We start from the raw sequence: 25,537 nt of genomic DNA on the forward strand, positions 1-25,537 counted from the left end.
TTTCATTGAGTATCCACTCTCTGCTGGGGCATACATTAATTCCAGTCAGTCTAATATTCTTTTGTAGGAGGAATCTCTGACCCAGTTAGGCTGCTGCATTGGTAAACTGGAGTGTGCTGTCACCATTAAGTGATGAATCACTCTCAACATATGTTATCTCTTATTTGGAAAATTTCCTTTGATAGGACAATAATGATAACAAAGATGACGCAAAAGGGAATATGAAAAGTTACTCCCTGGTTTGCTTCTTCTTTTGGGGAGTATACAAACCTATTTCCAGGCAGCCTGGTATTGCTGAAAGATCACCAAACCTAGAGTCAGATGGTCTAGAGCCAGTCTCAGCTTTAATCTTAGGGAAGCTACTTCACCATTTTGAGCCCCCATTTTTTAATCCTGAGACCTGAGTCTGAGAATCCTTGCCCTACCTTTCTCTGGAATTACTGTGAGGAAACAAAATGAAAAAATGTGTATATAATTGCTCTGAAAACCATAAAGCCCCATACAAATGCAAATTTATGACTCAAACAATCTTTGACATTCCTTTCAGGGCAAATCATCACATTATAGTTTCTCTTTCTCTCTTTTTCTTGAAAGGAGGGAACTTATATTATCAACTGGCATTATTGGGGCATTTGGCGGTACAACCCACATTTATTTCCTCATGGAAGAGACCAGTTAGAAATTTTCCTTATTGAAAATGAAATGCACTCCCCTGGGGCCAGAGTCGGAGTTGGAGATGCACTGTTTATTGAGGGTTTCAGCCAACGCTTCCGGTCCACAGAGGAAAACTCCTATTCTGGTACTTTTGGGAAAGAAAGAAAAAATACAGTTTCAGGCTTTGGGATGGGCTCAATTACAAAGCACATGGGGGGATTTCCTATTGATTTCAGGCCTCAGAGCAGAGTCTCCTCTGCTCCTTTGTCCTTCCGCAAATGACAGAGTTCAGGTTACCATGAGGGAGCGTGGCTCGGCCCTGTTTGCGGGGCTGGGAGGGGCGGGCAGCTGGCTACTTCAAAAGGCAGCTGACTTCTCTGAAAAAATGACATGCAAGCAGGGTTTGCGGAAACTTCTACTACAGGGAAAATGAGGGTGAATTTGTGAGCCTGTGGGCTACTGCCCTTCAGGGCTCTATGTCCCCAAACACTCCAGCATCTTAAAATCAAGGACAAACCCGCTTCAGGAACACCACCTCTGCCAACAGCTTCGTGTGACTTCATCCCTCAACATTTTAGACTTTAAAGCCTTGCTCCTCTAGCTCTGGTTCCGGACCAGTAGCCTCGGTGTCAGCTTTTTAAGAACGCAGATTCTTAAAGTAGGTCAACTGTGTTTTTAAATTGTTATAACTTCACACCTTTTTGAAATCTGCCCTACAAAATTGGTTTGGCTTAAATGTCAAAGCCGTGACAATTTGTTCTTTGATGTGATTGTATTTCCAATTTCTTGTTCACGTAAGATTTCAGTAAAACTCAAAAATCTATTCAAAACCAAGAATGTAGTTTCTTTGGCCCTACCCCACATGTACTAAATCAGCGTTTCAAAAAGCTTCCCCAAGTGATTTATATGTTCATCAACGTGTAAGAAGCAATGGCGTAAAGAGTGTATTTATGGTGATTGCTTGAGTTTGTCATGTGTTCTAGATTTTAGAAATGCAGTTTTCAGACTTCTAGCCCGCCACGATACACAGGAGAGCATGAAGAGTGGAAATGGAGCCTGAAGCCAAGAGACAGGTAAGTAGCACTTCTCCTCTTGAGCTTCATTGGAAGTCTTAGTAAACTAAGGCAAATAAAGGTTGCCTGGAGATGTTCTGAGAAATGTTTGCGACTTCAAAGAAGAAAAGGGAGCATCTGAAAATCTAGAGAACGTAAGAGGATAAGCTTGCGAGACAAGCAAGAACTGTAGTGCTTCCTTTGCATCCTGTCTCTTTCTTAAGCTACTTTCCTTTACCAATCAATCTATTCGAGAAACCAACCAAGCCTCGTTCACTCTAAAGTGTAAATGACTGATAAAGAGTTTCAAGAACAGTCAGTACAGTAGGCAGGAAAAACTTAGAAATACCAAGGAATAGTAGCACAATGAAAACTAACCTAAAACAGTTTCTCAACCTCAGCACTACTCACATTTTAGGTCAGGGAATCCTTTGTTGTGGGGAGCTGTCTTTTATATTATAGAACATTTAGTTTCATGATGACCAAAGCTTTAGTGAGGGCAGGAAGGACCTGGAATATCTGTCAACTTATGATCTTGGACCCAAAAACTATAAATGAAAGTGGGGACAGTGTCTCCTTAGTAATAAATATAAATCATAGAGAATTAATAGAAGTAGATACACGACTGAAATTTAGGAGGTGAAAGAAAAGAACTGAGTTATGGGCCTATGTGGGGGGAACAGGGTTCAGAAAGTCTGAGGTGGGGCCTGGGAATCTTTGTTTGGTGTGATTTAAAGACTTCCTCTTAAAGTCAGAGATATCTAGAACCTTTTATGGGTGTGAATGTGGTAACCTAGGTATTTTAGTTTCCGCAATACATAAATCTAGCCATGTTTGGAAGCTGTTGCTTTCTGTAGACCATGAGCCTCAAGAACACCTTGGCAAGAGGGAAGAGATATGGGAACACATGTATATGTATAACTGACTCACTTTGTTATACAGCAGAAACTAACACACCATTGCAAAGCAATTATACTCCAATAAAGATGGTAAAAAAAAAAAAAAAGAACACCTTGGCGGGGGAATTCCTTACCTGGGGTGTTGACTCCCAATGGTCTTGAACTCATTATCCCAGTTGGGCCGTCCATACAAGGTCTTTTGTTTCAGGCCTGTGATCACATCTTTCTCCTCGTCATGGTGCACAGCAAAGTGATTGGCCTGCAGGAAAGGACATGAATTCAGACAAAAGAGGCATGCTGTATAAACACACACAGATATACTTACATATCTCACAAACCAAGCTCTAATTACCGTTCTAACTGTATGTATTTGGGCCAAGGCACCATGCTGGAAGCTAGAAGGTCAACACTGAAGAAACCAGTTCTCAAGTAATTTACAGTCTAGAGAGGGAGACCATAGAGGAGGCACAAACATCTCCATGAGGACAAAGAAGGGAGCACGGGTGGGAGGATATGGGAAGGTTTCAGGGTGGCCACATTTGCGCCAGACTTTGAAGTGTGGGTAGGATTTAAATTCTCTATCTCACTGTTTTTCTCTCTGCAGTACGTCTGACAGTCTCTTCTCACCCTAATATACTCCCGCTCCTTTGGGAGAATCACTAAGAATTAAGACAACCATAGACTAAAATGTATTCATATTTTGGTAATGTAATGAGACATCAAACCAAGCCTAAAGCTACTCTGTGTGTGTGTGTGTGTGTGTGTGTGTGTGTGTGTGTGTGTGCGTGCAGTCATGTGTTGTTTCCTGTGACCATTCTAGGGGGCCTCAGTTTGAACAACAGGTATTTTTTAAAAATAAAAATGGTTAATTACATTTATTTAACAATCAAATCAGATTTTAAATTCACTGGACAGGGAATGGATGATGGGGATGGAAGAGGTTAAGAAGGGTAGTTACCCCGGTTTGATAATCCTGTAGGGACAAAGTTTTGCAAAGCAAAATAACTATTTTTCAATGCAAAGAGATTTCCCACTTAAAAAACTGTGTCTGGCTTATGAAAAAAACAAAACTGCAAAGCAATTTATATATTATACATTTTTTCCCCTGGGTTTCATTTTTATCAAATTTTGTTGTTGTTGTTTCATTTTTAAATTGCAGAAGTGGCATCTTAAAAGCACTTTTTCTGGAGCAGCAATTTTCATGGTCATGTGTCCCTGGACCTACGTTTGCAACAAGCCTTTCCTAAGACTTGGAGAACCTATGATAAGCGATATGCCAAAACCTAAATGAGAAGAAGTCGGTTTTCGCAGGGACCAGGTGCCTGTGAAAACTGTCTTAGCTGAGGACCCATTGTGTGGGGATGGCCATCTGAGGCAGTGGCCAGGAGTGGGCAGAGACCCTTGCCTTACCCCCTCACTCAGGGGGACAGTCATGCTGCTTCCAGGCCAAGTCATTAATGTTTGCTTATTTAGAAAGATGTTACCCCCTAGGAATCATTAATTTGTTTCTGAGTTTCTCAGTCTCATCACTTTGGACATTTGGGGCCAGATAATTCTTTGTTGTGGGGGGCTGTCTTGTGAATTGTGACTATCTTATCAATAATTGTAATTAACTGTAATTGTCTTCTCAATCGAAAATTCACATTTCCATTGCTAAATGTCTCAGGAGGGAGAAAGCATATATACATATATACATATACACATACTACACACACATATATACATATACACATACACACACACCCATATATATATATACATATATATCACCTTCATTAGATATATATTGATTTATTTACAAATGATAATCATGAACTACTGGGAGTACTAAGAGTGCAGGTTCTGGAGAATTTATTACTTGGATGCCCTTGGACAAATGACCTAACCTGTTCTGGGCCTTGGCTTCCCCATCTGTAAAATCTGGAAAAGAATAATAGCTACTTCATAAGGTTGTTGTGAGGATTTAATTAGACAATCTATGTAAACACTAAGAACAATACTTGGCACAAGCATATGCTTAATAACTATTGCCAGTTATTATGACTCCTTATTAAATGTATTATGTATAGTATAAAACATGCATAAACATAAATTAAAGGAATATATACACATATATATGCATGTGTATACATATATATGTATATGCATGTGTATATATAAATACAGACAGAGAGAGAGAGAGAACGAGAGAGAGCTGATCTTTTCTCTATTTTCTTCCCATAACCCCGTAGATCATCTTGTCCACCTGGTTCGATACCCCTGGTGGAGGCATTGCTCTAACAAGGTCAAAGTCATGGCTTTGATTCCCTTGTAGGCTCCCTAGCTTTGACCCGTCCCACAGATACCAACTTTGAATCTAATATCAACCGTCTGAACAAATGGGGATACTGAGTCAGAGTGAATGTGCTGGATCACCCGAACCCATCGACTGTTCTTAAAAACAGTACACAAGACATTCCAATAACCAAGGGGAAGTCGGTAAGCCCTGGGCACTGTGGGAGGGACCTGAGATTGGGGATCTTTTCCTCACCTGAGACTCATCCCAGCCGGTGAGGTAGATGTTGTAGCTGAGGAAGCCGGCGTTGTCCTTCTCCTGCATCTGGGTCTCCAGCAGCTGCAGCAGGTCTGCAAACCACTCAAAGGCATGTGTGTCCCGGCACAGCCAGTAGAAGTAGATCTGAGAGGGGGACAGACCGTGAAGCAGATTATGTTTCTTTTTTTATTTGTATCTTTTTTTGAAAGATAGTTGATGTATAATATCATATAAGTTACAGGTGTATAATAGAGTGATTCACAATTTGAAAGGTTATGCTCCATTTATAGTTATTATAAAATATTGGCTATATTCCCCATGTTGTACATTATGTCCTCGTAGCTTATTTATTTTACACATGGTCGTTTGCACCTCTTAATCCCCTACCCCTGTCTTGCCCCTCCCCACTTCCCTCTCCTCACTGGTAACCACTAGTTCTTTCTCTGTATCTGTGAGTCAAGCAGATTATATTTAAATAGGGACCTATCAGCATTGAAATATGGATTTCTACCCTCCCCACCCCCACTTTTCCCTGCTGCTCAGAATGCCTGGAAACATGGGTTTTCAGAAAGCTCTAGATATCTGACAAACTAGCTCACATGAACCTGCTCTGGCTTTCACACGGCAGGGCAGAAAATAAATAGCTTGTTCTCAGAAATCCGTAGCTTAAGAAGAAAACATTGGCCCACAACTTTCCCCCTGGGTCTGCTCTTGCCCGCCCAGGATCCCCGGCTTCCCTTGACCCTCCTCTCAGAAAGACCAATAGGATCTAGACGAGCCATGGCTGCCACCGCACTACGTCCCTACCCGCTACTGGCAGACTTCCCTGAGTTCGTAGGGGAAAAAGTAGTCCTACCCACACCTCCTCCACATCGAAAAGAGGGGAAGGGGAGAATGAAAAGTCAAGGTAAGCTCAACGTGCCTGTTAGAGGTTATCTCTACAGCTATTAGAATGACTCAAGCTTTATTAAAGATGTCCTTTATTGGGCAATGAAACCAAACTTACATGTAACCAAAACATCCCCCAGGACTTTATTCTGAGGAGACAGCCATAAGAAAGGAAAAAAGTAAAAGTGTCATGAAAGGACATGTCTCCTGCCCTCCCCCTGCAAATAAATGTGCTGGGGGCTGGAAATGGAATCCATGTCAATATCTAATGTAAGATGATAGAAAAATTATTCTATCCTCTCAATGGAACATGAAAGAATCATCAAAAATGATTATCAGCAAGCTTGTGACAACACTGAAAAGTACTATATGTTTTAAAAAGAGCAGGACATGAAATTGTACATACTCAATATATACAGCTTTCTAAAAATATGTAAACATGTTGGAAGAGAATTTACAAAAAGTGTAACTATTGGATTGGGGTTGTGGACACTTTCTATTCCCAACTCTCTTCTGACTTTCCAGTAATGCTACACAAATACAGTATATTTGTACTTTCAATAATAGGCTTGCTTATAGAGAACCACATTTATTTATTTGTTTGTTTGTTTATTTTTTTGGCTGTGCCACGCATGGCTTGCGGGATCTTAGTTCCCGGACCAGGGATCAAACCGGCACCCTTGGCAGTGAAAGCGCTGAGTCCTAACCACTGAACCGCCAGGGAATCCCCAGAAGCACCTTTGACTTATCAAACAGCCCTTTTGTGCAAAGCCTGCCTCTCTGAAACTACCTAGAACTTGTCTCCACTTCCGCCAGTCTCTGCCAGCCTCTGCCCTGAAGGCTCTTTGAGGCTTCACTTGGCAGACTGTGGTGAATGTTCCAAGCCCTCTGAAAAAGAAAAGAACCTACCTTCTTCAGCCTCAGATTGGGGGCTTTATTGCAATACTTGTACCAGATCGACTTGAGAATGGATGCAAAGGGCGTGACCCCGATCCCTGCTCCCACCAACATCACCACCTCATAACTGAACACATCTTCACTGGCAGTGCCGAAGGGCCCGTCAACAGCTATCCTGGAGGGAAGCATGGGGGAGATAGTTACACAGACACCTTGCTCTTCAGAGGAGGATGGGGCACACATTATCACTGCAGGTGTGTGACACGTCACTTCAAACTGGGACAATGTATTGATGTGACACTTTGTTCTGTGAGATAGCTTTCAAGTAACCAACTCGGTGTGAACATCGGGGTTGGAAGTAAGAAGAGGAATTTTTAGCTAACTGAAAACATTTGGTAACTCTCAGGGGTATTTTTTTCATGTCCCCAACCCCGTTCACTCACTACGCACGCACGCGCGCACACACACACACACACAAATGTCTGTGTCTCTTGCCAGGTGAGCCCACACTTGAAATTCCTGCTTACACTGTACATTAAAGTGAGAATTTTCCATGTCATGATATCTTATAAATTTAATATCTCTACTTTTTGTTGGTCTATTCATTGAGTTATTTGACATACTTTTCTTCAGCATCTACTAAGTGCCTGACACCATGTTAGGCGTGTGGGAAGAAAGAGGCCAAGTGAGTAACATCTGGCATTTACCCTCAAATAACGTACACCAATGAAATTTTAAGTATAGCTTTGATTGCAAGTTAATATACCTTGGTCTTGACCCTTACAAATTTATAGGCACTGGGGAATATCCATGATTAATATTTGATTCAAACATTTTATATTTCATATAAGATTTATACATATATGCATAAGCACAGCACACGTATAAAACGGGGAACACCGAGATAGCTCCCTATAGAATCCGTATGTTTCGTCAGACTCAGGAGCTAGTAGAGTGACATTTTTTCTGAACTGATGCACCTTTGTAATAGGCGCTTTGTACTCACTTCGGTAGTTTCCAGGCATCTTGAAACTCCTGCTTATCACAGCCACAAGCTTTGAACAGTCCCTCCGTCCAGTCCCCCACGATGCGGATATGGATGCTAAAGAAGTCTTCCTCGGGGGCAGAGGTCAGGGTGAAAGGGTGCCACTCCAGCCTGGACACCACAGGGCACTTGACGAAAATGTATTGGCCCACCTCCATCTTGAATCCTTTTTTCTTCATCTGTAGCTCGATGGTTTTGAAAGGGTGAGTGACCACCTATGGAACAAAATGTGTCTCTGGAAATGAACCTTTCCCCCAGTACTTGCCTTTTCAGTATCCGTATGGATAAAAGGCTGAGCTAAGATGCCCCACACAGGTCCCTTCTTCAGGGCCAACACAGCAGTTCTTCCAGCAAACCTGCCTCTCACTGGCAACTGCCCTCGGCTGTCGCCCATGGCCAACAGTGAGCTGGGGCAGGGATCCAAAGGCCTGGCCCTTGTCCTCACTTTGGGACAACTCCCAGGGGCCATCGCAGCTGCAGCACTTCCTGTAGGATCAGCTGAGGCTGCAGTTGCAACCACTTCGGGCCAGCAATTTCCTTCCCCCAATCCTGCCTTTCTTTTCTTTTACAGGTTCATCTCCTGAGAACATGCCCCGATAAGACTTCTGCATGCAGTTCTCTGTCTCAGAATCTTTGCCGGGGAATCCAACCTAAGACACCAGCTTAATGTGATTTTCTTTTTCTCTAAGAAGACAAGGCAGTTGCTAGAAACAGGAAGAAGAGATGGTTTCCTGCTCAGCCTTCCTATCTCCCCAAGGGATGATCAAGAGCCTTAGCAGCCGGACAGAAGCAGAAGGAGACCCCATTGGCTAATAATATAGCAACATCGCCCAAACCAAGCCTAAGGTGCTGGTCTGTCTTTGTCCCAAGTCCCACCTTGAACCTGCCTGACTCCATGCATTGTTTTTACATTTCTCCCTACCTGGGGAATACACCATCCATCTCTCCCAAAGCCAGGCCCCACCCGCCTGTTGCCATCCTCCTTCTCCGTGTACCTGAATGTTCATAACAGCTTTGTTTACAATAGCCAAAAAATTGGAAGCACTCCAAATGTCCATCAACTGGTAAGTTGGTAAATAACAAAATGATTTCATTGTAATATACAAAGTAATATGTTTCTTTGATGATTCCTGAGATCCTAGAGGGACTTTATATGTGCAACTGAAAACAAACCAAGGGACATCAAAGGAAAGAAAAATCAATAGAAACAAAATAGCAGATTCCTAATGTTGACTGATATACACGAGCTTTTCTTTTCACCCGTGAGGAGTAGGACAATAGGAAATCCTTTTAAGAAAAATTGCCAAGCATTTCCAAAACTTGTGATTCAAATTTAAGTTATATGACAAGGCTGTAACCAACTTCCCTTCATCACTGAAATAAGGAGGTGTAGAGCTTCATTTTGAAACAGAAAATAAAAATGGATGAAAATGAGTTTGAAAATTATGTTGCTCATGTTGCAATTTTGTGTGGTGAGAATGAGTTCCACCATATTGCAATTTTGCTACCACAGGGAACATCGGGATAGAAGGGAATAAAATGCACTAGTGGACAGCGTTGTCACCAGAATACTTTTGGATAGTACCTTGTTTCTTATGTGTGTTTACATGAGAAGAAAATGAATACTTATTTTCTTCACAGGCAAACAAGTTTGCCTTAGAAATAGGCTTAGAGGAAATACTTGTCTGGTTAGTTCATTCTAGTCTAGTACGGGAAATTTTGTGGTGGTTCTTTTTGCTGATCTGTGGGCTTTTTCTCATAGTACAATATAAATATCATAAAAGGAGAACTGTTGTGGCTTCCTATATTTCAAGGTTCCCAATGTCAGCTGGACTAACTTTACTATGACCTTCCATAGATGCCAAGAAAGAAGAGCTAGGGTGGTGGAGTGGAAGATTTTTTGTGTTTTGCAAAAGCAACCCATGGTAAGCTTTTGGTAAATACTTTCTGAACTGAACTGAATTAAATTTTATTTGATAAAAATAGTCCTGTCTGATGTTTCCTGAAACTATAATAAGGCAATTCCGTTTCTATTTATTTAGTTGGATATTTATTTATTTAATGATAAGAAGCAGCATAGACGTGTGGGGAAAAACCACTATATACTTGAAGTTAGCGGCTTCAATTCTAAATGCAGTTTAGTTATTAGCTCATTTGAGACTTTGAGTGCATTAACTCTGATACTCTGTGACTGTATACAAAGCACAGAGACCCGCCCTTGGTTCCCTGGTTCTTTTGGCATCTGAATATTTTAAGGCTCAGTGCATGACCTTTTGAACTCACCTCTTTTGCTTCTTTACTCTTTTTTTTTTTTTTTTTTTTTTTGCGGTACGCGGGCCTCTCACTGTTGCGGCCTCTCCCGTTGAGGAGCACAGGCTCTGGACGCGCAGGCTCAGCGGCCACGGCTCACGGGCCCAGCCGCTCCGCAGCGTGTGGGATCCTCCCGGACCGGGGCACGAACCCGCGTCCCCTGCATCGTCAGGCGGACCCTCAACCACTGTGCCACCAGGGAAGCCCTGCTTCTTTACTCTTAACTAATCACATCATCTCTCTATGCTCCTCCCCTCTACATACACACACACACACACACACACACACACACACACAGGGATTCATTTACACAAAACATTTGGGTTCACTTTTCAACAGAAAATGTTAACTTCTAGTCTCCCCAATTAAAAGGCCCAATCGGCTTCCCTGGTGGCGCAGTGGTTGAGAGTCCTCCTGCTGATGCAGGGGACACGGGTTCGTGCCCCAGTCCGGGAGGATCCCACATGCCGCGGAGTGGCTGGGCCCGTGGGCCATGGCCGCTGGGCCTGCGCATCCGGAGCCTGTGCTCCGCAACGGGAGAGGCCGCGACAGTGAGAGGCCCACGTACCGCAAAAAAAAAAAAAAAAAGGCCCAATCATTTGATTATCAAGCTAGGTACATTGAAACAAACTGTAGGTCATCTCTCTGCCCTAAGTTTAATCAAAATAAACTGAGTAAAAGTGAGATCTGACAATGATATAGAGAACTTGGATAGACTTGTCCATGATATAGTTAGATAGTATTAGTAATTCCTAACCCAGCCAATACCTTGGTGATGACCACCTTCTGTTGAGATCGCCAAAACCGTACCAGCCTCTCACAGAGATACAGGAACATGGGACCCACTATCCATTTCCAAGTCTGTAATCAGAGCAAACAATGAAAAAAGGATGTGTTAAGGGGCGGTAGTTGATAAAAGATTCATGGGGACAAAACATTTTAGAAGTTCACCTTTTTTGGTTTGTTTAAATATTCCATGATAGACTAGTAAATTTCTTCTAAAATATCTAAAGTTAAAATAAATTTTTGAGCCAGTAAAAATGAACATTCTCCTTGCCCACACTGGGGAACTATATCTACAGTATGGAACTTTCCCAAGAGGAACTGCCCACAAGAATGGGATTTCCTCCTATTGTCGCAATAGGAGTTGCAATAACCCTACAGCAGAGTAAGGTTGGTTTCAGAATTAACATTTCTCTAAAGGATAGCATTTCAACAACATCATATTTTTAATGCAACGTTGCAATTACTTTCTCTTGGTCACGTAGCCAAAGCTTCATTCTTTGCAACATGAGAAATTCCACACTAGAATTTAGCTCTTCCTCCAATATCCTGGCAAGTTGTAGGAGCTATGCAATGTACTGTCTCTAGGGTGCTCTCTTGTCAGAATCTGCAGTGTTTCAGAACACTGGAATTACCCCGTGGCACTACTGGCTATACAAAAACATTTAGGCCAAACAGATCCATCCTGGGATTCAGTCAGTTAGGTTCCTAGATGAGTATCTGAAGTAGCAAAGAATTTTAGAAGTCGATATCATCTAAAATACAACATTCCAGAAGGGATTCCAAGAGGGGAAAAAAATCCCAGAGTGCTTCCCATAGTCTCGCCTATGATCTTTCTATGAAAAATTTTAAGAAAGTTATTGTTGGAAGTTGAGAGCACCCAAATGTCCCTATCTCCAGCCTAAGTTGAAGAATATCTGCCCGGAAGTCATAAATGCTCTGCTACTGGCCTTCATTTTCATGGGACAGTTTTTTCAAACGGTCTAGCATCATCCATCTATGTCCTGGCTGCCACCTGGGGCCCCATTGAATGGAGCCAGGTCTTGGACATCACTTCTAATCTCCCCAGAAACCCAGGAGCTCCTCTGAGGTAGATGCCTGTGAAGGTAGCAGCGCTCTGACTTAGCTGTCTTCAAGGAAATGTGCCTTCCCCAGCTCATAAGAGGACCTGCAATAGAGTTCCCTTTTAATCCTTTCTATTGATGTCTGCATGTAGTGGGGGTAGTTCACTGATGTGTCTGCTTGCTTTCATTAATGAGCAAGGATGCTGAAAGATGTTGAGTCTGCAGACAGCATGCTGTTTCTAGAGGAAGAGTACTCCTATATTATGAGAGTCAGAAAAAAGGAAGGAGAAAATGGGATGGGAAATTTGCCTTTATATTATACTGTGCTTAAGGACAAAATAATCATCCTGTTCAGAAGCCCTGTACAAAAGTTGATTTTTGCTTAGTTTTATACCAATGGCTAGCATAATAACCAATAAAGTATATTGCTTGCCAATGGGGGAAAAGGTATGAAGATCACATCGTCCACTGCTCACTCATGGAACGGAGCTATTGAGAATAAACAAAACGGAGTTCTTCAGAGCTCCCAACAAAAGGTAAATATTTCAGCATCTTTTCCCTTGGTCATCCTTGCCACACTCCTGCTCTACCATGAAGTGCCGATGGCATGACCCTGGCTCTGCAGCCTCCTTTATGCCTCATAGACGGGACCTCCTGATACCTAATGGCAGCCCTATGTGCCACCTCACAAATTTCCTTCCCAGCTCTGAAAGCTGTATAGAAAGTCCTACTTCCTGGAATCTGAAGAGGCTCCTGCCTCCTTATAAATCGTAATCTGAGCTTTCCAACTCGGCTCAGGATGGAATCCCTCTGAAAGTCATTAACTGGTATTATTGTGGCCATCACAACCAGAAGAGAAGAGGTAGAACTTCTTGAACCCAAAAGCACTTTAAAAAACAATACTTTTCCAAGTTTTATATCAGGATGTTCATAACAGACTAATGTAAAGCTTACTTTTCAAGAACTAATTCTAGACAATAAGCATAGCAGAAAAACACTGGATACTTATAACATCCTAGCAGTTCCGTGACATTCATAACGGACAACTCTATGACATTTGTATCTCTTTCTTAGACACAGTTTGAAGATTGTTGGTAATGAAACTATAATAGCTACAATGAATTGTACATACCATAGGAGGGTTCCCAGAGAACTCTGGGATTGGGCAGTCCTTTATTTTTCCCCATTGTGAGATGTTTTGATAACATTCTCTTGGCTTGTGTTTCAACAAACTCTCTGCGGTCTGCCCACGTACAATTCGCCTGAGGAGGAAATGTAAGTCCAGACCATTTAGAAACAAGAGATTAAATTCTTAGTTTTCTGAGATTCTGACATATTTTTATTAGTATTCTCATATGGTTCCTATACTTTTCACTTAAAAGTAATACTTCTTGCCCCCTCCAAATAGATTAGAGGAAGGGAAAGAAAATTCATGATCTTTAGCAATAGAAAAAAAAAAAAAATGGGGACTTCCCTGGCGATCCAGTGGTTAAGATTCCACGCTTCCACTGCAGGGGTTGTGGGTTCGATCCCTGGTCGGGGAACTGAGATCCCACATCCCACATGCCCTGCAATGTAGCCAAAAAAAAAAGAAAAAGAAAAAAAATATGTACAGTGGCACAAAGGATATTTATATGTAACATTATAGAGGGTAAGTTTTGGATCATCAGTACATGTTTTCTGAAAGGCAACATTTGTGCTTCTGTTTCAAGTATTATTCTCATTTATAAACAAACAAGTAAAAAGAGAAAAACTGCAAATCCAACAGAGCAACCGCTGGCCCATACAGTACCATTGTGCAAATTAGAACAAGATGCCCCCTCTTTGAGGACAGCTCTAGAGGCAAGAGCTTGGCCAGCAGAGCATGGGCTAATTTCTTTCCCCTTGGCCAGGCACCCTTATGTAGTTGACAACCCATACAACCATATACAGTAGCCCTGAGGCTTAGTACAAATCTTTTATTTGTTGTTTCAAAATTGTCTAAATTCAACCAAAACGTTGAAATCCACTCAAGACGACTTAATTTTGTAGAGATTATGCCATTCTCACAGACATCAATGCTGCTGGTGTGTCCCTTGAAGTGCTCGGAGCCCATTCACTTCAATTCAATAAATATTAATTGAGCAACTACTAAAACATAAGACAATGCAGGTTGAGTGGGAACAGAGGGAGGGAGGCACAAAGTTAAGTCATGTCCCTGACCTGAAGGAACATAAATGACAAGGTCTTCAGAATATATAATAAGAAGAGACACAGAAGGCCCTTTGCTTGGGGGACCTAAAAGTTTGTTTGGGGGACCTAAAATTTATTATGCCAGTTGGTATATTCAGAGGATGTTTTAATTCAAGGTCATTAACCATCGCTTTCTATCCCTAGGTCTTGGGGAAGAGAATTACCATGTATTGAGCATCTATCACATGCCAAGCCTGGGAAAGCCACTGTACACAAATTATTTCAGGTAATTCTCATAACAGGCCTGAAATGTAAGTATTAGTACTCTCATTTTATGTATGAGGACACCAAGGCTTAGAGAGACCAGGTAACTAGAAGCAGAATGATTTGGTGAAAGCAATTCTGGACCCAAGCCAGACAGCCTTGGTTTCACATCCCGCGTCCACCCCTTGCTAATTTGGTGGCCTTAGGCAAGTTATTTAACTTCTTTTGAGCCTCAGTTTCTTCAGCTATAAGATAGGTATAAGTGCCTCATTAAAAGTTCGTTTTAGTAATCAACTGGCATGATGCATATAAAACGCCAGACACAAAGTCAGCGTCCAACAAATGATAACTATTAAAGTTCTTAATGTTCAAGTTTACTTGGGGAGTAAGTGATAGAAAAAAAATCGGATTTTCTCCTTCTCTTCTCAATGCCAGGACCGGAAGTCAGTTTTAATCCCAGTTCAGCTGCTACCTAGCCAGGAGACCGAGCAACCAGCCCACCAGCATAAGTAGCAGATTCTCCTCAGATGGAGAACGGGGTACATATATCTCCTCTGCCGGCTCCAGAGGAAAATACATATCTATGAAACTATACAAACGTAAAGTGGTGGAATTACTAAGCTAGAGAGGGGAAGAAATTCAGTTTTGTTTTTTTTTCTCTAGGATTTTCTGAAACAGCTGGATGATGACCGAGTCCCATTTAAAGATACTCAAATGCTTTTAGGAGAGTTAAGAGAGTCTTTGTCTACACAGATTTTTCAGTGCTTAGAAAGAGATGACCAGGCGTCAGGGTCAGCAAGTTGATCAAGAATGCACTTGAGGACAGGGAACAATATTCAGTATCCTGTACTAACCTATAATGGAAAAGAATATGAAAAAGAATGGATATGTATAACTGAGTCACTTTGCTGTACACCTGAAACTAACATAACATTGTACATCAACTATACTTCAATAAAATAAATTTAAAAAAAGAATGCACATGAGGGGTTGCCACAGGCTGCTTCTCTCCACTCTTCCCCTTTTTAGGTCTCAGCCACTTCTAGGCTGACTTGACTCAGACCAGAGTCATTGAGCCTTGACACCTACTTCCTCCACCCTTAGTTATCTGGAGCCCCATACCCACCGGGGAACTTCCCAGGTCTGCTTTTTGCGTGCAGGTGGGAGAATCAGCTAGTGTGAAAGAGTAGAAAAAGGAAGCCTGGTATGAAAGAAGGGTCCCAATAAGGCAAACTCTCCCAGCCACACATCCAGGCACCGTGTGTCTCTATGAGAGCATTCATCATGGCCTGCCTTAGCCCATTCGGTCTCCAACCCCAGCTATGCCACGGATAAACTGGTAGTGGCTTGGCTACACACTTTACCTTTTTTGGTCTGTTTCCTTGTCTACAATTTCCCCTGGAAATGGGGATAGTAAGGGCATCTCTACCTTTTGGAAATTAAAAGAAACATTTCATGTCTGTAACAAATGCTCAGTAGAAGCTAGCTTTCCCCCTTATTATGTTAGGATGCTTGAAGGCAATAACCATGTATTTCTCCTTCTAGTATTCCCCACAGTGCCTGAGATAGGTCCTCATACACAGTAGGCAATCAGTGAATGATTGGGTTGAATCAAAACTCATTGAACGGGGACTTCCCTGGAGGCTCAGTGGATAAGAATCTGCCTGCCAATTCAGGGGACACGGGTTCGAGCCCTGGTCCAGGAAGATCCCACATGCCGTGGAGCAACTAAGTCCGTGTACCACAACTACTGAGCTTGCGCTCTAGAGCCCGTGAGCCACAACTACTGAAGCCCTGAGCCCTACAGCCCGTGCTCCACAACGAGAGAAGCCACCGACTGCAATGAGAAGCCCGCACACTGCAAGGAAGAGTCGCTCCCGATCGCCACAACTAGAGAAAGCCCACGTGCAGCAACGAAGACCCAACATAGCCAAAAATAAATAAAATTAAACAAACAAAAAACTCATTGAACGACAGCAAACCCTTTCACCTGATTAATCATTAACCTCTCTGGTTTGGGAGCTAGTCTAATTTTCTAGGGATTAAGCCACAGGAAACATCATTGGAGACATCCAAGACCCTGCCAGCACTCTCAGCGTGCTTTCTATACGCTTGCAAAGATATTCAAAACTTTGGTGTATTTTTCCAGCTTGCTATAAATAACCGCACTATGAATAGTTATGAGTCGGGTACCAGAAACTAAAGTGGTGCTGAGTGGTTTCTATCAAAGTGACTTCTGTTTTCCCCTCATATTTCCTCAGCAGACAGGCTAAGGTCACACAAAGACAGGGAGGTCACTGTGCCTCTAACAGAGCATCACATCTGGAAACTGAGGGACATAAAATTCTTGGTCTTGGAGTTTAAATACTCACTCAGCTCCATGGATGGCGAGACCAATGAAGAAGATCACAAAGAGATGGTGTGTGTACCAAAACACTTCAAAGTAAGACCTCCTGATGGTTTTGGTGGAGGAGGTGATAATTAATATGAGGCAGAGTGTGATGACAACTCCAGTGATGCCTGCCAACCGAGTCACAGCCACGTACAGGCCTCCTTCAGGATTCTGTAAAACACACACACACACATTATTTGTAGGCTCTCAAAAGCAGGGCTACCTATTTATAAAGTGTCCAGTGAATAAGGCAATAGGCATTTTCATCCCCCCTTTAGATTATCCTAACCATCCCCCCAACAGAGTGGTATAGAATTGGAATAGATATTTCCAAATTTAAAAAAGTCTTACATCTTCTTTACCCATTCATCCGATGATGGACACTTAGGTTGTTTCCATCTCCGTATATACAATGGAATATTACTCAGCCATAAAAAGAAACGAAATTGAGTTATTTGTAGTGAGGTGGATGGACCTAGAGTCGGTCATACAGAGTGAAGTAAGTCAGAAAGAGAAAGACACATACCGTATGCTAACACATATATATGGAATCTAAGAAAAAAAATGGTCATGAAGAACCTAGGGGTAAGACGGGAATAAAGACACAGACCTACTAGAGAATGGACTTGAGGATATGGGGAGGGGGAAGGGTAAGCTGTGACAAAGCGAGAGAGAGGCATGGACATATATACACTACAAAATGTAAGGTAGATAGCTAGTGGGAAGCAGCCGCATAGCACAGGGAGATCAGCTCGGTGCTTTGTGACCACCTGGACGGGTGGGATAGGGAGGGTGGGAGGGAGACGCAAAAGGGAGGAGATATGGGGATATATGTATATGTATAGCTGATTCACTTTGTTATAAAGCAGAAACTAACACACCACTGCAAAGCAATTATACTCCAATAAAGATGTTAAAAAAAAAAAGTCTTACATGGTTGAGGTATCATAGGAAATATCAGTTGATACACAGAAAGAGTTCTAAGGGAGTATCAAATAAAGTATCAACTATATGTCCTAAAAGGCTCTGAAGCTCTTTCTCCCTTTGATTTGAAAAGTGTCATAGTGCTTAGCTTGTAAATGTATTCTGTGCATGCCTAACATCTTAGGCTGCGTTCCTCCAAAGCAGATCCTGAGATGAGGATTTAGAAAGAATGTGCTCCAGAAGAAGCTGGTAAGGGGATGGTTCATAGGATAGGAAAGAGGAACAAGTCAGGTAAGAGGACGATCTCGGGCCAAATCTTCAGCCTGATGCTGCAGGGGAACTGTGGAGGGTAAATTACACCTTAGAGTTTATCCTGACTCAAGGCAAGGAAGCTGGGTTTTCATGGTCTGCACCCATCAGTTATTGGTTAAGAGCTGCTCAGCGAGATAGCTATCCAGGCCCTTTCAGATATGGGCAAAGGGACTTTGGGCAAAGGGACTCCAGTAGCCCCAGGGCAGTCCTTTGAGGAGCAAAAGCAAATAGAGGAAATTGAAAGTGAAAGCACACAGAAGGGTAGGGGAGCGCAGACATAGTGAAAGTGATCTGAAGAGATCTGGGCACAGCACTGCAGTGTCAGCTCACTCGATATGTTCACACTGCCACCCTTACGTATCATTGTACAATGAACAAGTAAAAGAAAAATTATCCAAGACATTATAGAAAAATAATTTCTATTTTATTTGATGTGGTTTAATTCTGTCCCTAGATAGACCAGGCACACTTTTTTATATCAGCCTGAGGATAATTATTTCTACAAAATCATGGAACTTTTCTTGTAATCTATTCTAAACAGACAAGGAAACATGTTTGGAATTCGGTGTATAGTGAGTGATGTGATTCGGCTATCCTCCCAAACCACTGGGCACATGAAGATGACTTAGAGCTTCTCCCTCTGAGTGTAGAAAGCCTCAGCAGCTGCTGGAAGGGAAAAAGTCCTTGCCTGACGATTCCCCAGATGGCTGCCCCTGGAGCAATTAGCAGACACAGGCCACCCCTCAGATGTTGTAGGCAAGAAAGAGGAAATGCATTGCTGACAGATGTCAGCTGGTGGCTGACCTGGTATTAACACCTCAGCCAGAGGGTTCCCTATTTCACATAAACAAGTTCATAGAACACCAACATCAGACAAGGTCATTCTGTCACTGTGATGGACTGACACAAAAACGAGACCACTCTGAAATCTTATCTGAGCCAAGACAAAAACATGGGTGACTGCTGCTTCTTGACCTATTACAGATTTAACCCCATTCTTCTGCCTCCTAGAAAAAAAATTATTAAGATACCCAACGCTGGAACTGTCCCCAATTCCTGACCATACCTGATCCAGAGGAAATGCTTGCTTCCTGAAACCCCTCCTGAATCATCTAACACAAGTCCCACAGCAAGCCTTTCTCAACACCCTCCTGAGATGCCCCGACTTCCTCATAGTGTGAGGTCTCTTTGCTGCAGTAAGTAATAAACCCAACTTTGTTTGACTAGACTATGTTCCTGGCTTTCTTTGACTGTTGGGCATTGCCATGGATAAGCCTGTGTTACTCCAGGCTCCACGTATACACATTCTGATAGGTGACTTTAAGAAACTGGAGAACATCTGGTGACCCTCTACATATGGGATCAGGAGTGTGGGAGACATTTTCTCTGTGGCCACATTCTTAGAACCTACAGAATTGTCCCTCTGATAGTCAACTTTTGTCATTGTTCTGATCAAGTAGAATTCTTCACTCACTGAAATCTAATCCTCAGTTTTAATGTCTACAGAACATCTGAATCAGGAAATAAGAGGCTTACCTTAATTCTCTGTCGAGCAAAATTGAGGTAAGTTTCACCAGGCTTATCTCCAATGTCAGAGAGTGCTATTGAATAAGGGTCAGAATTGTTGACTCGGGCATTGACACACCACTCCACATTAAATAGGTGTGCAATGGTGTGAATCGCTGAAGAGGGCACAGAAGAGAAACAAAGAGGGTGAAGTGTGTGTACAATTTTATTTGTAGCTGCGTTTCTGGCTGCAGCCCCTGACTCTACGATAAGTTAGTGGAGATTTGATAAGGATCCCTTCTTACACCACCACCACCACCTTAATAATTATAATAATAACACAAAATATACATAAACACATGAATACTATCATATATACATATGTGTATATATATATATATATATAAAAACAATAATAAAAAGAAAGTGTTTAGCTAATAAAGGCTATCTTAAGAAATTCCCAACTTATGGGCTATGGCCCTTGTAGGATTATTGCAAGAAATCCATGAATCTACACGTTCAACCAAGTATTTAAAAGATGAATGAATAAAAGCTCTCATATGTGGACTAACAAACAATTTTGATGTTAAAAAGTGTGTAAAAGGGTGAATACACTGGGATTTTATCAGAAGAGTCTAAGGGGAAAAAGTTTTAAGACCTGAAGGAATAAATCCTAGTGTTGGGATGGCAGAAAGAGGGGTGAATATTTTTTCATAGAACTCATTCAAAAAGTACACATCCAATCACCACCTAATCTACCTGCAAAGGCTGATCCCTTATTTTAAAAATATCTTAGAGGGAACACTCTGGTTCCAAGTTTCCTTTGCAATCTCAAATATCTTAATGAACATACCAGTGTGAAGTGCGATCATCCACGCCACCATTTTATGAAAGGTGAGGTTCCTGTCCAGTTGTCTTCGAATTCTTGTTGAGCAGCACTTTGGATTAAAGGGGAAAGAATGAAATCGTAATTGTTAACAAGAAAGTTTTCTCTGTGCCAGGCATTAGACACATATCATCTCATTTAATTCTTATGACCACCCTAAAAACTACATCATTCTACCCATTTGACAGATGAGAACACTGAGGCTCAGATAGATGTAGTCATCTTCCCAAGGTCAAACAGCCAATAAGTGGCAAGGCTGGCTTAACCAATGTTTTAGGTTCTCGTACTATTAACATAAAAAGCCTCTCATGGAATCCATTGCTTAATTGTATAAAATATGAATTTGGACAGAAAACATCTAACTACATAGTTTCTAGTTCAGATTAATTTATTTAATAACGAGGGGATATAGAAATTTTAAAAGGACAGGGCTGCCCTCAAAGACCTGAAAGTCCATGGGGATACAGACAAGTGAACAGTTCTAGAACAAGTGAATAGTTTTAGAAGAGCACCCTTCCAGGACATAGACACTATGAGAGGAGAAAAAAAGTGTCCACCTGCATATGTTGATAGAGACAACATAACAAGGGAGATCATTAACAAAATAATCATAGCAAAAATTATAATAGTGCTTACAAAGAACTTGTGCAAGGAGCTGCTTTAAGTGTTTTTTTTTTTTATTGTTTTTAAAATTTTTGACCGCACTGTGCAGCACGCAGGATCTTAGTTCCCTGACCAGGGATCGGACCTGCACCCCCTGCAGTGGAAGTGCAGAGTCTTAACCACTGGACCGCCAGGGAAGTCCCTAGGAGTTGCTTTAAGTGTTTTACATGCATCGACTCATTTCATTCTTACATTAATCCTATGTGGGAGGTACCATTATTATCACCACATGACAGATGAGGAAACAAAGGCATAGAGAAGTTACCTTCCCTTAGGTTGCATAGTTAATAAGTGACAGAGCTGAGGTCTAAACCCAGGCTCTCTGATGCCAGAGATATCAACATTCTGATATTTCATACCTTTTATGATTACCTTGGCATTAAAATGGCATTTTGGTCAACTGGTTAGTGTAATTGTCCTACCGACATATGTTAGAAGATGTGGGTTTGAATCTGGAGTCATGTCAATGCCCAAAGTAGAGGAAAAAAACAAAACAAAACCTGGTTTCTGGTTGAATCAGACAGAGCTTTGTTCTCTGAAAAGTGGTCAAGTGCTCGCTCTGGATGCTTTGTTTCCAAGGCTAGATGTACTGCCATAGAGATTCAGAAAACTTCTAAGGAGAACAGAGTGAAGTGCAAAAAACCCCCAAAACAAAACAAAAAGCTCAGGTATTTTAAATACCTGGTTCCAAACATATTCAATGTCAATATACAGGTGTTAAATATTTGGCTTATTTATTTTTAATAAAATGTTCTGGTTTTATAGAAAAAATAGAATTGCATAGAAAATTGTGCTTACTCCACTACCTCTGAGTTAGCTACATCTAGGGAGGGCAGGCTGTTTGGATCATGAAAGCAGGTTCCTGGAACTGCAGAAATACCAGTAAGGAAGACACTGAAGACTTCAGAGAAAGGAAAAAACATTTAGGCTTTATTGAGTGACTTCTGTGAGCCAGGCAGTTTACCCATAATCATTGCCTCATTTAATGTAACCAGATAAGCATTACTGTCCTTATTTTACAGATAACAAAACTAAAGCTAACTCTCACATTGGCTGGGATCCAGGACGATTTGTCTTTAAGGTTCATTCCCTTTTCCATCAAACCAAATGTAAAGATACAGTCACTGTTATTCTACATGTCTAAAAACCAAGACAAGAAGTTAAGTGAAAGTACTCTATCTGGAAAGTGAGGTTAGAGGGAGTAAGTTTGGGAAGGGAAGGAAACCAATAAAGGGTGTATTAGCACATCAACTACCACTACCATATCTTATCAGCGGGCTCTCCGATCAGGGAACTCTGGGAGACTGTGTAGGATACGCCCCCAGAGGTTTGTTACCTGAGGGGTTAGGAAACTTGGGTAGTCTCTACCAACTCCTATCCATCATTGGCTGAGGGCTCTTCCCAGGGCATCAACTCCCTGGCATTTCCGGCTTGTCCCAGGAGAGGGCTGAAAGAAAATCCTCAGGCAGAGAATGACCTGAGCTGGCAGAAGACAGCTGCCCCATGTACTGGAACTGACAGTGCAGAGGGAATACGGGTGGAACCCTACCAGCAGCAGCTACAACAACCTGTTCACCGGTGACTCGGGCTCTCAAAATAAGGGTTTCCTGGTTGAAATCACTTCTTTTACACTTCTGTGGGTGAAGAATTGACTGTCCTGTTTTCTTTTATAGCCTCATTGTCTTTTGTGTTTATTTCAAGCACCGTACATTGTTTTACTCCTTTGTAGTTTTTACAGTGTTAAGGAAATATCTTTTTCCTGATTGCTAGGTTCCTCCACAGCTTCGTAGAGTCCTTGTGGTAGGCAGAATTGTAAGATGTTCCCCAATGACCTTATATAATCTCCTCCCCTTGAGTGCGGGTGAGACCTGACCTATAACTATGATAGGATGACACGCCTGTGATTTCGTTACATTATATGGAAAAAGGGATTTTGCAGAGGTAATTAAAATCCCAAACTGACCTTAAGAGAGAGATGATCTGGGTGGGCCTGACCCAATCACACGAGCCCTTTAAATCTGACTCTAACAGTCAGAAATCTTAGGTGCAAGAAGTATTTGATACGCTGCTGCTGGCTTGAAGATGGAAGGGGCCACATGGCAAGGAATACACCTCGGATCTGAGAGCAGCCCCAGAGTAACTGTCAGCAGGAGACAGGGACCTTAGTCCTGCAGCTGCCAGGGACTGGATTTTGCCAACAAGAATGAGCTTGGAAGATTTTACCCAGAGTCTGCATATGAGTATTCAGCCCAGTTGACGCCTTGATGTCAGCTTTGTGACACCCTGAGCAAGCAGGATGCTGGACTTCTGCACAGCTGTGAACTAGTAAACGGGAGTTGCTTTAAGCCTCTAAGTTTGTGGAAATTTGTTACACAGAAGTAGATCATTTAATACAGTCCTCATTGGAGTGATAGACGCAATTGGAGTCCCAAGAATGAGAGAATGGGAATTAGTAGGGTCAGAAAGCAATTTGCCATCAGATATATCTGTGCTGGACCCCAGCCCTACCACCTAGCTGTGTGACATTGAACAATATGCTCAGTTTCCAGCTTTCTCACCTATATATTTATCATAATTATTCCCTTGTAGGTCTGTTTCATAGATTCATTGAGAGGTATTTAATAAACACTCGCTTTTTTTTTGGTATCGTTATTTAACTTTTCAGCTAGTATGGCATGGCTCCCCAGCTAGAGGGTAAGCATCCTGTGTGCAGAGCAATATATCATGTATCTTTAACAATCCTTACATAACTATTTGGTTAAATGACATTTTCACTGTCCTAGAACCCAAGACAATTATTCTAAACCTATAGAGATGTATTTACCCACATATCTATACATGCCAAACGATTTTCTTTTCTACTTCCAGACAAATTGTTTTGAAACTTTTGGGGGAAAAGATACTTGCTCCTGCATGCTGAATTTGAAGGAAAGGAATGTGGTTTCCTCATGATCTCTACACTGTCTCCATAGTTCTACCCTTATCATCATCAACATGGATCATCAAAAATATGAAACAATAGATTTCAATGTCTCTTATCAGCTTGAGCAACAAACTGTTAGAGAAAAGTTAACTGAGTGCCAGAAAAATGGAGAGATGTGCTTGGGAAACACAAGGTCCATTCAGTAATAGTCTGATCTTAATAGGTGGTTTTAAAAAAATGCTATTTAGTATGAAATACATACATTTTATTAGAAGAAAAAAGGGAGACTCTTAGTCACTAATGAGTTAGTAGAACTAACTAAGGTCCTACCAGGGCACCAATCCCTCATTTTTCCAAGCCACCCTCTATAGTGTGGTCAGGAATGGCAAACACATGCAAAGAGAAGCCGTAAGCCATGATTATACGGGGCTTCCAGATATAATTTCCTCATCATTTCCTGACAAGGTGGCAAGATGGCTGGGTGGGGTAGAAAGGAGGGCTTTGCTGCCTGTGACTGCGCAGGGCTTTTTTCTCCCTCCCTACCATGCAGAAACCATTTTTATGCTTTTGAGTCACTTGTGAATTACCGCCAGCCACCTACCAATTACCCAAGCTGCCATCATGCACAACAGCTTCCTCACCGAACAACTGCTCTTCTTTTTGCCATTGACTTCTAAAGGGAAGTTCCTCTGTTACTGTCAACTAGAGCCTTGCCCAATCTCAATAAGCTAACATTCAAGTGCAAGGGAGATTATTGAGTTATCTCGGCAGCTTGCTATGCTCGATTCAAACTGTGAGAGCAAAAAAATTCAAAGCATTGAGAAATGGAACAAAGAAGTGCATATTTAATGGGGCAAAACATTAGCTTCTGTAACATGAGTGTTATGGAAACTTTAAAGTTCTATTTTATGTACACCTGGTCTCACCACAGGTGCCATGAATGAATTTGAATTAGATATTTATATGCAGTTTGAGAGAAATCGCAAAAGCCAGCCTTGAATCTACAGAACTCAGGCAAAGAAACTGACAGTAATGTTGAAACCTGGTGGCAGTAGAATATGTGATAAATACGAAGAACACCACTGGATTTGTACAGCACTGCCTATAATTTTGAAATTACATGTTTATCTTCTATCTCTTCCATAAAACTCTAAGCTCCCTGAGCTCATGGCTCATCCATGTCTTACTCTCTACTCACTCTACGTCCTCTGTGCTTAGCATATAGTTGGCACTCAACAAATATTTGTTAACTGACAACTCATTAGTTGACAGGCTTAGTCCATTAACACACTTTTAGAATATCATTCATATTCATTCTTACACTTGCATTATCTCACCTGCTTTTTAGCTAAAAACAACAACAAAAAGAA

At 41.7% G+C, this 25,537-nt stretch overlaps 1 protein-coding gene across 3 annotated transcripts in view; it reads right to left on the reverse strand.

The window, feature by feature from the left end:
- Positions 1-25,537, reverse strand: part of CYBB (cytochrome b-245 beta chain) — a 63,615-nt gene that overhangs the window by 29,741 nt on the left and 8,337 nt on the right. For 2 of the 3 annotated variants that reach the window (XM_060002814.1, XM_060002813.1), the window contains 10 exons: positions 20,549-20,633; positions 19,726-19,871; positions 16,934-17,124; positions 13,258-13,387; positions 11,047-11,139; positions 7,930-8,183; positions 6,936-7,098; positions 5,136-5,282; positions 2,740-2,864; positions 246-802 (listed from right to left, as the gene is read on the reverse strand). In XM_060002814.1, coding sequence (XP_059858797.1) covers positions 676-802; positions 2,740-2,864; positions 5,136-5,282; positions 6,936-7,098; positions 7,930-8,183; positions 11,047-11,139; positions 13,258-13,387; positions 16,934-17,124; positions 19,726-19,871; positions 20,549-20,633 — 1,461 coding nt within the window. In that variant the 3' untranslated portion in view covers positions 246-675. Of the gene's footprint in view, positions 1-245; positions 803-2,739; positions 2,865-5,135; positions 5,283-6,935; positions 7,099-7,929; positions 8,184-11,046; positions 11,140-13,257; positions 13,388-16,933; positions 17,125-19,725; positions 19,872-20,548; positions 20,634-25,537 lie in introns of those variants that run through there. The other variant, XM_060002815.1, reaches the window with a different exon arrangement.

Source organism: Delphinus delphis, chromosome X (genome assembly GCF_949987515.2).
Source record: "Delphinus delphis chromosome X, mDelDel1.2, whole genome shotgun sequence".
NCBI classification, from domain to species: Eukaryota; Metazoa; Chordata; class Mammalia; order Artiodactyla; family Delphinidae; genus Delphinus; species Delphinus delphis.